Below are 12,960 nucleotides of genomic sequence, written 5' to 3'. Positions count from 1 at the left end.
CTGGTCTTCGAGTTGTCTTGTCACTATCACGCATTTGAATTTATGGGTTGTTCTATCCTAGGTATTGTAGGATATGATTGTTGTACTTGACCATCAAGTATAGCGGGTATACTTAGCATGGAAGCATTGTGAGGTTTTTTTTTGTGTTTGACTCGGTTTGACTCGTTGTTGGAGTCGGGATTTGAATTTTGAGTCAGTTTTTGGTCCAGTGTCAGTTTTGACTCTAGTTAGTGTCATTGCGACCCCGTTGTCGTGCATAATACACTCCAGGTATTTTTGAAATGTTTTGAAAATGTTTTCATTTTCAAAATTATTTTTGAGTTTTCCGACGCGTAGTTTATATAAATTGTCGATCAAACGTGGCGATTCCTAAGCATGTTGTATTCCGATAATCATCAGGTGTTTGTTGGGGATTCAACAGATACCGGGTATCTACAACAACCAAGTTCCCAAATAATAATTCTTCATCACTTCTATCTTTCAATTTTTCGTCAATAAATTTACCCACATAATAAAAAATCTAGCTAAACCATGGAGATTAATATCAGGATAAGGTAGCAATTATCTCTAACTTTTTGAGTTTTAGTTTTAATTCGTTTGTAATCAATGATTATTTTGGTTAATTCATCATAATTTTGAGCCGGATTCTTAATATGACTGTTACAACCAAAATTGAATTTGTAATTAATGATTGTTTTGGTTAAATCATTATATAGGTGTGAAAAATTTAGTTAATATGATGATTTTGACCGAAATATGCCCCTTGCTAGTTGCTAATTGTAATGTCGAGTTTTTGAATGTTATTGCAGTGATATCCTAATCTTCTATTTTCATTAGTTTGTGGATCAATCATGACTAATTAGATTTAGTCAAGCATTATCGTATGTGCTAGTTTCTAATATGTTTATGTCTATAATGTTTCGAATGTAATTTATAGGGCCTGATAGTTCTTTAGCCTCAGGCCTCTTATTGTTTTAAGATGGCCTTGTCCATGATGTAATATACGCTCCTGAAATAAGGCGAAACTTAGTCTTTATTTTAGCTCTTTTGGAGTTAGACTGTAAAGTTGTATTTGAAAATGGTGGTGTACAAATTTATTTGGGAATCGATTTATTCAGTCATGGTTGAATGCAAGATGGTTTTATAGTTTTGGATACTTTACCTTGCAAAAATGTAAATAATGTTTCATACGTTGGTTCGTCTAATAGCACAATGTATGATGATTCTGATCTATGGCATGCTAGACTTGGATATATTGGTCAAGATAGGATTAAATCGATTATCTAGGGAAGGTCGTCTGGGACCTATAGCCAAAGTAAACGTATCTACTTGTAAGTCTTGCTTGGCAGGTAAAGCTACTAGAAAACCGTTTAGCAAGGCTATGAGAGCCACCACCACACCTCTCTAATTTATTCATTATGATATTTATGGACCAATGAATGTGAGAGCTAGGCATGGCGCAAGTTATTTTATCACTTTTATGGATGATTATTCACGTTATGGCTATGTCTATTTGATATCTCAGAAATCGGAAGCAGTAAATTGCTTGAAACAATTTTTGAATGAGGTTGAGAATCAATTAAACAACACGGTAAAACTCTGAGAATTGACAGGGGACGTGAATACTTGTATGACATGTTCAAAGAGTTATGTGAAGACAAGAGAATAAATAGACAATTAACCATTTCAGGTACTCCGCAATAAAATGGTGTTGCAGAGAGAATGAATAGAACCTTACTTGACATGGTTCGTTCTATGATGGCGCAAGCAAATCTTCCATCATATTGGAGTGATGCTCTTATGACTGCGGCCTACATTCTTAATCACGTACCTTCTAAATCTGTGACTTCTACTCCTTATGAATTATGGAAAGGCTATAAGCCTGACTTAATCAACTTGCGACCGTGGGGGTCTGCAGCTTTTGTTCACTCCACTTCTCATGAGCATAAGAAGTTTGGACCTAGAGGTGAAAATTGTATCTTTATAAGATATCATGAGAATTTTAATGGATATTTTTTTCATAGAACAAAACTTAGATGGAGTATTTACAGAGATTGAGTCATGAGATGCCACATTATTATTGGAAAATGATTTTCTTAGCAAAGGTGGGGCTACCAAGGATTTTTAGTTATTTGAACTTGATGATCCTGAGCTCACCTCACACACTCTGCTATCAAGAGATGAAAATCTCAGTGTTCATGAGGATAGTAGGAGTGGTGAGGCAATTGAGCTAACTCGTGTGGAGTTGGATCAAGAACCTCGAAGGAGTGCTAGATAGAGAATTACTCGACGTTGTTTTGACCAAGAGGATGAAGCATGTTTGGTAGAAAATTCTGAAGTAATGATGGTTACTTCTGATGACTTGTACGAACCTGCTTCCATAAAAGAAGCTTTGTCAAGTCCCCACGCTAAAGAATGGATGAATGCAATGAAAGAGGAAATGGAGTCTATAAAGGCTAACCAAGTCTCGGATTTGGTAGAACATCCGCCAGGACGAAACACCATTGGAAACAAATGGGTCTTAAAAATCAAGAAGAAGGCGGATAAATCCATTGAAAGATTCAAAGCTCGCTTAGTGGCAAAGGGATTCACCCGAAAAGAGAGGATTGACTATGATGAAACCTTTTCTCCCGTAGTAAGGTCGGCATCAATCCGCCTCATCTTAGCTATAATAGGGCAATGGATCTAGAACTCCATCAAATGGATGTGAAAACTGCCTTTTTACATGGGAAATTAGATTAAGACATCTATATGGAACAACCTAGTGGCTTTATAGTCGAAGGCCAAGAGCGTAAATTTTTCAAGCTCAAAAGGTCTACATATGTCTTAAAGCATGCATCTAGGCAATGCAACATTCGGTTCCACGAGGTTGTTCTACAAGATGGTTTCACCATGCTCAAAGAGGATCATTGTGTGTATATCAAGAGATCACATAAAAGATTTGTGATTCTAACATTATATGTTGATGATGTAACACTCCCATTTAGTAGCAAGACATTACCAACTAATGAGACTGTTACCATCTCGGTTTCCCGAGGCAATGAATATCAAATAGGAACAATACAAGGTACTTTAAGCAAAATTACATCATTTATTAAAAACTGTCTCAAACTGGACAAATACAAGTCTTAAACCACTGATAAATAAATATGAGTACAACTGAAAGTAGTGAAATAACTAAATGTTTATTAACAACTAGGTGAGTTATGACATCTACTAAACTCGGCCGAACTCGCGAAACAAGTCCCAGCCATCCATAGCACACAACAACAAGAACTAAATCAACTTGCTAATTTAACTGCTCCCCATACAAAGGAAATCATTGAATGGATCATAACAGGTCACCCATAGAAAATTGGGTGACAATTTGACACAAGACAGAAAACAAGTCAACCAACGGTTGAGTATGAAAAACTAAACAATATGATTAAAGCAATAGTAGTCTATAGCAGCAGCAATAGCAATATCAGTAACAGTAATGGGATAGAACAACTTGTACCAATCATCAGTTGGTCTCACCTCTTTACGGTCAACCAAACATTACCAAATAACAACATCAACAGGAAAACTGGCAGTAGAACAACCCCCTTAATACCATGCTATGCTCAATTGTACAATCTAGTAGTAGCACAACCCCCTCGACACTGTGTTATGCTCAACTATACAAACTGGCAGTAGCACAACCTCTCTCCTATGCTCAACTAATGAATAACCATCGAACTCATCATATATTCGATATTCGCAGCAGTCTTAACAATAATAATAAATAAAAATAATAAATTACTCAACAATAATAGAGTACGAAGTATAAAAATCACGCCCATCATCCACACTACCCGCAGGTCGACCGATCCAAGGCTCAGGCGACCGACCCACGAGCCAAACCATCCATGCACTATTCGTTTGCCTTAGTTCTCACATCACAATGACATAAAAAGAATATAAACTATAGTTGAGTAGGACATTCCCACCTTATAACGAAAAGAATATGACTCGATTGATCAATTCTGTCTCGCACTTCTTCTCTTCTCCTTCTTTTCACTCGACTTTCCCCCTCCTTTCACACTTAGTAAGGTTTTGTGTGTTTTTAGAATGAGTAAAAGTATTTAATATTGATGGGCAAAGGGTATTTATAGGTTTAGCTAAAGTATAAAGTAATTAGGAAAGTAATCTAAAAGACTAAAACACAGCCCGACTGACGCCACGCCAGGTCGATCGACCTGACACTTGGGTCGATCGATCCAACCACCCTAACGCCAAAAACAAAGGAATTACTACGAAAAACGCTATAAAAATAATGGGTATTACAAATGATATCTTGTTGGCTGGAAATGAAAAGAAGATGCTTGTAGCGACTAAAGGTTGGCTCGCATCTAACTTTGAGATGAAAGATTTGGGTGAAGCAGATTATGTACTCGGTGTTAAAATTGTTAGAGATTGGTCTAACAGGCTCCTTGGACTCCTTCAAGAGACCTATATTAACAAATTTCTAGAAAAATACGAAATGCATAACTGTAAGGCAACTCACACTCCTGTTGATAAGAGCCTTAAGTTGAATATTGATATAGGCATAAGGTAAAGAGAAAATGTCTCGAGTTCCCTACTCCCGTGCAGTTTGTAGTCTGATGTATGCAATTATGTGTACAAGACCTGATATATGACATGCCGTTGAACTTGTAAGTCGCTATCAAGCGAATCCTGGACTTTCCTATTGGAAAGCAATCAAGAGGATAATAAGGTACCTCAATGGAATATCGGACTACGTGTTATGTTTATCAAGGAAAGGATCTAAGCCTTATTGGATACAGTGATATTGACTAGGCTGGTGATCTAGATGAATGTAAGTCCAAATCTGGATATGCCTTTGATCGTGCTTTTTATATAGTCTTTTTAGCCTATTTCAGCACGTATTTCTATGCATTTTTATACTGTTTTTATAGTATTTTTCCCCGAATTGGCTACTTTGGTTCGTTTTGTCCATTTTGTAGAAATGAACGCGAAAGTAGTGGAATCGTACTCTTTTTCGTCCTTTTTGCATGCATTTAGAGGAGACGGGATTTTTCCAGAGTGAGATACTACGTTGGAAGTGTCATGGCACGGATTACGAGGCAGTTAGGCGAGGACTTGAGCTGATTTGAAGTCAAAGAACTCGATCGAGCAGTTTCACCACTCGATCGAGTGGTTTTTACGTCCCAGGATGGTCGATCGAGTAGAATTCTACTCGATCCTTAGCTGCAGAAAGACGAGTTACTCGATCGAGTAACTTTCTACTCGATCGATTAGATTTGCTGAGGTGTTTGCTCGATCGAGTGGTTTTAATCCACTCGATCGAGTGGTTTTGCTGTTATGGGCTTCTAAACAGCCCGTGTTATGTTTATTTCGCTAAACTTAATTACTATGCTATTTAAGCACGCTTTACTAGGTCATTAGGATCTATATTTTCATTATCTAAACTTTCTACTGTAAACTTTGTTACGTTGCTTTTCTCTTCACTGTAACCTTGTTCTCGGATTGTTTTCACTCGGATTTTGTGTTCTTTACGCCGGATTCGCTTGATTGTAATTCCTTTCCTCTTCTCTTAATAATAATTAATCATTGTTTGCTTTAATTGCTTGTTTACTTCGTTATTTCTTCTGCCCTAATTTCTCTTTTATGCAATTTTATTGTTATTTCATAATGTTTACTGTTGGGAATTTATCTGCTGTTAGTTTAATTAGCGATATGAGTAGCTAAACCCCTTTCATGTTGGGATTAGGGGATCTGCGGTAGGAATGTGGCGATGTAGTAAATGAATTAGATGAATTGATTATAAGACTCTGTCACCATAGCAATTTAATTGTATTTATCGACTTAGTTGAGTTCACACTTCTGAGTTAACCTTTAATCTGGCTAAAATTAATCCTAGATCGAAAGATTGGACTAAATAGGCCTGCTATGAATAGTAGACTACCCTGACGAGAATGAAAATTAAGTTAGTGGTATTTTAGGATAGAAAGTGGACCGAAAGGACCTTTCAACATCCGTCTTACATGTGTAAGGGTATGGGGCATTCTACTGACCAATGCAAGAAGGAGGGGGGTCAAAAACCAACTAAGATTTGGAGACCTAAACCTAAACCTCAACAAGCTGCAGCTGGTCCTAGGAAGCAGCAAACTCCAGTTATAAAACCGGTTGCTCAGGCTAATTCTCCAAGGGACCAGTTGGTTACACCTGAACCTTCTGTCTCTGTAGGAGTACCTGTCATTGTGGTGAAGTCACCAGTAGTTGAGACACAGTCTTTACCTAGGAGATTCATCACTAAAATGCTTAAGCAAGATTCAGGAGAGCCAAGAATATTTACACCCAGAGGTTTATCATTCATGGATGCTCTTACTGTTTCTATGCAGAAGGCTAGGAATGTGAGTACTGGTAGGAGGGTGATTCAGGTTGGGTTTACTGATAATGGTTAATTTGGGTTTTTGGAATATTAGGGGTATGAATAGCCTAAATAAACAAAATGAAATAAGATGGTTTCTCCAACAACATAATTTAGGTTTATATGGTTTGCTTGAGACTAAAATCAAAGGTAGTCAGTGGATAAAGGTAAGGAATAACATTTGTGACAATTGGTCCATATGCACAAATAATGGGTATCATCCAGGTGGTAGGATATGGCTGATTTGGCAGCCTCTGATGTTTGATGTGGATATTCAGATGGTGACTGATCAGCTCATTCATGCTCAAGTTTTTGACAAAGGAAATCAAAAGAAGATGTGGGTTACTATGGTGTATGGTTTTAATAAGAGTCAGGAGAGAGTTTCTTTATGGCACAATTTGAAGGTTTGTGAGGGGCTAGTTCATGGACCTTGGATTGTTTGTGGAAATTTTAACAGTGTGATTGATGTGAATGAAAGAATTGGAGGGGCTAATGTCACTTAGAGTGAAATGGCTCCCATGAGAGACATGATGGCTCAATGTCAGTTGCATGAAATCAAGACCATTGGTTCATACTTTACATGGAATAATAAACATGAGTCTGGTTCAAAAGTTTATAGTAGGTTGGACAGGGTCTTAACAAATGATGATTGGCTCCTTAGCTTTCCCCGATTCCTTTGCTAACTTCCTCCTCGAAGGTCTTTTTGACCATTGTCCATGCATTATCTCTATGGTGAGTGGTGGTGAAAGGAAGAAGACCCCATTTAAATATTTTAATATGTGGTCTTTGGATGAGAATTTTCTGGAGGTGGTTAATGAGGGATGGCAAATTCCTGTGCATGGCACTCCTATGTATCAGGTTATGCAAAAATTGAAGAGTGTAAAACGTGGGCTTAAGCAGTTGAATAGGGCTAATTTCAGTGATATTGAGAATTTAACCCATGTTACTGAATTATCCTTGAAGCATTTTCAAGAAAAGTTGAGAGTGGATCCCCTTAATCCTGAGCTGTGCCAAGCTGAGAGAGAGTGTGCTGCTGAACTCAGCACTCTTGTCAAGGCCAGGAATTTATACCTTGCGCAAAAATCTAAGGAGAAATGGTTGGATGAAGGAGATGATAACACCTCTTTTTTCCATGCTAGCATAAAGAGAAGAAGGGCAAGGAATAAAATCTATCAGCTTAAGGATAAGTGTGGCATTCTTTGTACCCAACCTGAAGACATAAAAATTGCGTTTGAAGAATTTTATGTTGGTTTGTTGGGTAATTCTAAATCTGTCACCCAGATTCACAAAGGTATTGTTCAGGCTGGCAAATGTTTGACTGCAGTGCATCTTGCTGTTCTTAATGCTCCTTTGACATATGAGGAGATAAAGCATGCTATGTTTTCTATCCCTGGAAATAAAGCACCAGGACCAGATGGCTATAGCAGCCAATTCTTCAAGGATAGCTGGAGCATTGTGGGTAAAGATATTATCAAGGCAGTGAAGAGTGCTTATGAGTCTGGGAAAGTATTGAAGGAGTGTAATAATACTATCTTGACCCTGATCCCAAAGATTGATAATCCTGAAAGTGTGCTTCAGTTTTGTCCCATAGCTTGTTGCACCACTCTGTACAAGTGCTTGGCTAAGGTGATTTGCAACAGGTTGGCTGGCATTCTCCCTGACCTCATTAATCCTGCACAGAGTGCCTTTATTCATGGAAGAGACATTGTTGGCAATATCATGATTTGTCAAGACCTCATCAAGCTCTACAAAAGGAAAACTTGTTCTCCTAGAATCATGCTAAAGATTGATCTTCAGAAGGCTTACGATTCTGTTGAGTGGGTTTTTCTCAAAGGGATGCTAGAGAATTTGGGTTTTCCTGAGAGTATAACTAGTCTGATCATGGAGTGTGTTAGTTCTACTTCTTATTCTCTTGCTGTAAATGGTGAGACTTTTGGGTATTTTCAAGGCAAAAGAGGGCTAAGACAAGGTGACCCTTTGTCCCCCCTCCTCTTTACAATTTGCCTGGAATACTTAAGTCGTTTGTTGGAGGGGATTCAGAGAGTTAAGGGGTTTAAATACCATCCTTTGTGTGCAAGAATTGGCCTTACCCATCTGTGCTTTGCTGATGATTTGGTGGTTTTTTGTAGAGGAGACATGACTTCTCTTTCACTGGTGCTCAGAGCATTTGAGACTTTCTCCAGAGCTTCAGGTTTACGAATGAATGAAGGGAAATCAAATCTGTATGGGAATGGTATTCCTGCAAGTCTTATGGATCAAATTGAGCAGGCAACAGGTATGCAAAGAGGTGCCATCCCTTTTAGGTATTTGGGAGTGAGTATTATACCCAAGTGCTTGGGGGTATTGGATTGTCAGCAGCTTGTTGATAAGGTGACTGAGAGAATCGGGAATGTGGGGAACAAGAAGTTGTCATATGCAAGGAGGCTCGTTCTTATCAAAGCTGTGCTTAGCACTTTGCATAATTACTGGGCTCGTATCTTTATCATCCCCAAAACTGTACTAAATAAGATTGATGCGCTGTGTAGAGCTTTTCTTTGGCATGGCAATGAGGCTAAAGGAAAGTCCTGCACTGGTAGCCTGGAACAAATTGTGCAAACCTAGGAAGAATGGTGGTCTGGGGCTTAAACATCTCCATAGTTGGAACATTGCAGCTATTGGGAAGTATGTTTGGTGGATTGAAGCTAAGGCTGACCACCTATGGGTTCGTTGGGTTCATGCTATTTATATAAAGCAGCAGGTATGGCAAGATTATTCTCCTTCTTTATCTGCTAGCTGGGCTTGGCGCAAGATCTGTTGGGTGAAAGAACTGTTGAAACCTTTTATGTTTACTGATCAATGGAGGTCACAGCATTCTCAGTATAGTATTCAGTTGGGATACTCTTGGATAGTTGATCAGGGGGTCCCTGTTGAATGGCATCCTTGGGTGAGTAATAGGGTGCTTGTGCCAAAGCATTCCTTTTTCATTTGGCTCACTGTTCAGAATAGGCTTTTGACTCAGGACCGTCTGTGCAAGATGAAGATTATCCAGTAGAATAGGTGTTTCTTATGTGGAGTTGATGAGGAGAGCATTGAACACTTATTTTTTGAGTGCTGTTATGCTAGGAAGTGTTTGGATCTGGTGAGGGCTTGGATACAGTTGGATATACCAGTGCAATTGGTGTTGAGTTAGTGGGTAAAGAAGAAGCTGAAATCTCTGGTCATAAAACACATTACTGGAGCTGTGATTGCAAGCCTGATGTATCATCTTTGGCAAGCCAGGAATCAGAGTCGACTTGAACAATATGTTCCCTACCGAGAGACTTATCCAGTGTATTAGAAATGAAGTGGTAGCAAGAGTCAGAGGCAAAAGCATGTTATTAAGAAGTCATTTAGCTAGAATTTGGATTGAAAATTGTTTGAGTCGTGTAATATGATAGGGATATAACCTGTGTATGTGCATGTTGGAAAATTGGCATTAATATATAACTTACCTTTTCCCAAAAAAAAAAAACATCCGTCTTACATTAATTCGTCTGAGTCATTTATAGCTGAGTCACTGGACTACCGTAGTGATCCGAAATCCTGACATGTTCCTCTTTATCTGATAGTTTAATCTTATTTCTCTGCCTTTATTGCTCTTGCCCTTTATGTCTCTTTCCTTAAAAACTCGTAGTTTAGATAAAAATTCAAACAACCCCCCCATTTGTGACCAAATAGACGGACTTCTACAGATATCTTGCCTCCCTGTGGAGATCGACCTGACTTCCCTAGCTATATAGTTAGTTCAGTTAGTTTATTTTTGATAGGTACACGACAGACGTGTCAAATTTTGGCGCCGTTGCCGGGGAGGCAATTGCCCTATTTGTTTTCGTTCCATTTATTTTATCCGTCTCAGGGAATTTTTATTCCTTGAGGCCGTTCTTATTATTTTCTTTCAGTGTTGTTTATGCCCAGGTCAGACAAGTTTGAATTTGTTTCAGCTGATTTAGAGCCAAAGAGATTATTCAGGCATAGACTCCGTCTGCAGAGAAAATAACGAAAGGAAGACTTGAGTACTTTCGAGCCAGAGCTACATCACTTTCTTTTCGAAGACAGTCCGATTTCTACAGTAAAGATGCCAAAACTTCTAGTCATTCAGTGCCTAAAGCATCCTCTATTCCGAAAGGTTTCAATCTCCAGACTGAGGATGGGAATACATTCGACATCCATCCTTATTATATCAATCTGGTGGAGAGAAATATTTATAGAGGTGTGGCAGGTAAAGATCCGAGGAAGCATATGGAGACCTTTACCGATTATTGTTCTACTATCCCCGCCACTAAGGGGGTAACTCAAGACAAGATTAAGGAGGTTCTATTTCCTTTCTCTTTAGCCGATTCACCCAGGAGTGGTCGATCGACTTGGACCGCAGACATTACATTTGCTAGGGTTCTGATTGGGAGTCTCTTGCTCTTGCCTTTTACAAGAGATACTTCCCTCCACAACGCATCAACCTGCTGAGGGCCAAGATTACCAGTTTCAGACAGGATCCCGATGAAAGTTTCTATGAGGCATGGTCACGATTCAAGAAGTTGGTGAGGTCTATTCCTCACCATGGTTTTGACTCAAGTTTCTAGCTAATCAGTTCTACAATGGGTTGTATGACGACCAAAGAGCTATACTTGATGCGGCATCTACTGGAAGATTCCTGGAGAATACAGATGATGATAAGGGATGGTCCCTTATTGAAGAGATGGCGAATCACAGTGCTGAGTATAGAAACCCGAGGGATAGGATTAGAACAATTCATGCAGTTGATAAGCAGGTTTTGGCTCAGCTGGAGACCATGAATGCTAGATTTGACAAGTTGGAGTTACAAGCTGCTGGGGAGCCTCAGACGGTCCATGTTCTTACTAGAGGAGAGACCGTTACATGTGAAAGATGTGGGAGTAATGATGGCTACACTGCTGTTGGCCGTCTTGTAGAGAAGGAACAAGTCCTTGCCTTTCAGCAATATAGGCAAGGAGGAGGTTCCTATTATAATAATCAAGGGGCAGTCCATCCCAATTTGAGGTGGACTAGTCAAAATGTGCTCAATCCTACACCTCCTCCGCACCAGCAGCAGTCTTATGTTCCTCCACACAAGAATCAACAAGGCTTTCAAAAGCCTCCTTCCTTTACTCCTCCTAACCATGGTGTATCATCTTCCGGTGGGGTGACTGAAATTGGTGAGCTTAAGTCTATGTTGCAAGCTTTTACAAAGCGCCAAATTGAGTGATCAACGCAAAGAAGATCGTCCATAAAGGCACTTGAAACTCAAGTTGCCCAACTAGCCATGAATCAATCCTCAAGAAAGCAGGGTCAATTACCGACTCAAAATGAGAAGAATCCACACGAGACGGTAAACTTGATAAATCTGAGAAGCGGTTGTTCTTATGAGGGACCGGAAATACAAAAATCAGACCCGAGGAGAGCTGTAACTGATGATGAACAGTGTTCTGTCAAAGAAAGTGAGCTCACGGCAAAGCAAGTGCTCGATCGACTTGTTTCTGGAGGTCGATCGAGCAGAGTTAGTGAAGAAAGTGCTCGATCGAGTGGTTTTTCCACTCGATCGAGTGAACAGGAAGATGGTACTGGTCGATCGAGTAGTTTTTCTACTCGATCGAGTGAAGAGCAAATTGGAGTTGCTCGATCGAGTGAAAATTTCACTCGATCGAGTGATATTATTGAAGATTCTACTCGATCGAATGGGTATATTGGTCGATCGAGTAGTTTTGATGACGGGAAGCTTATTCGAGAGCCTGCTAGTGCTCGTTTAAGCGATAAATCACCGGAAAGACCTCGTTCGAGAGGTAAGAAGCGTCCAAAGGATACAGAACTTGCTCCGGAAGATACATTGGAAGAGAGAAACAAGGGACTCGAGATACCTATCACGGTTCCCTTCCCGAGGCGTTTGCAGAATTCAAAGGCCAATCAACAATTCGGCAAATTTGTCGAACTTCTGAAAAGCTTGGAAGTCACTGTGCCGTTCACTAAGTTGCTAACAAAGGTACCCTCTTATCTTAAGTTTATGAAGGAAATTTTATCGCGTAAGAGGAGTATTAGTGATAGTGAGACCGTAGCTTTGACTGAGGTGGGGTCAGCCCTATTTCAAAATAAGTTACCTCTTAAGCAGTCGGACCCAGGTAGTTTTTCAATTCCGTGTCATATCGGTAACTATTTGATTGATAACGCACTATGCGATCTAGGCGCTAGTGTGAGTGTCTTACCGTTGTCTCTGGTTAAGAGACTTGGTTTGACAAAGCTGAGCTGCACTAACATGACAGTCCAGATGGTCGACCGTAGTATATTACGGCCACTAGGTATAATAGAAGACGTACCTGTGAGGATCGGGAGATTCTTTATTCCCGTTGATTTCGTTGTCTTAGACATCCCCGAAGATGCACACACCCCTATTATTTTAGGGAGACCATTTTTGTCTACTGCCCGTGCAGTTATAGACGTCGGGGGGAAGACTTTGACCTTTCAGGTAGGGGATGAGGAGCTGATTTTTCATCGCCTAAGTCCGGAGGGCCCCATGCAAGCTC

The 12,960-nt window shown here is 39.7% G+C and overlaps 1 protein-coding gene and 1 non-coding gene across 2 annotated transcripts; one reads left to right on the top strand and one right to left on the bottom strand.

Annotated features, from left to right (window-relative positions):
- The first annotated feature begins 2,341 nt into the window (after positions 1–2,341).
- On the top strand, positions 2,342–2,689 carry LOC141628636 (putative mitochondrial protein AtMg00820). Its single transcript, XM_074441745.1, has one exon. The coding sequence runs from the start codon at positions 2,342–2,344 to the stop codon at positions 2,687–2,689; it is 348 nt and encodes a 115-aa protein (XP_074297846.1).
- An 8,198-nt stretch (positions 2,690–10,887) lies between these two features.
- On the bottom strand, positions 10,888–10,994 carry LOC141635785 (small nucleolar RNA R71). Its single transcript, XR_012540445.1, has one exon. It is a non-coding gene; the product is annotated as a small nucleolar RNA R71 (small nucleolar RNA).
- Positions 10,995–12,960: the final 1,966 nt, after the last annotated feature.

This window comes from Silene latifolia, chromosome Y (genome assembly GCF_048544455.1).
Source record: "Silene latifolia isolate original U9 population chromosome Y, ASM4854445v1, whole genome shotgun sequence".
Taxonomy (NCBI): Eukaryota; Viridiplantae; Streptophyta; class Magnoliopsida; order Caryophyllales; family Caryophyllaceae; genus Silene; species Silene latifolia.
Note: the sequence above shows the minus strand (reverse complement) of the source record. Positions and strands in the feature narration are given on the sequence as shown.

Coding starts and splice junctions, on each gene's coding strand:
- LOC141628636 (XM_074441745.1), top strand. CDS start 2,342: ATGATGGTTACTTCTGATGACTTGTACGAACCTGCTTCCATAAAAGAA.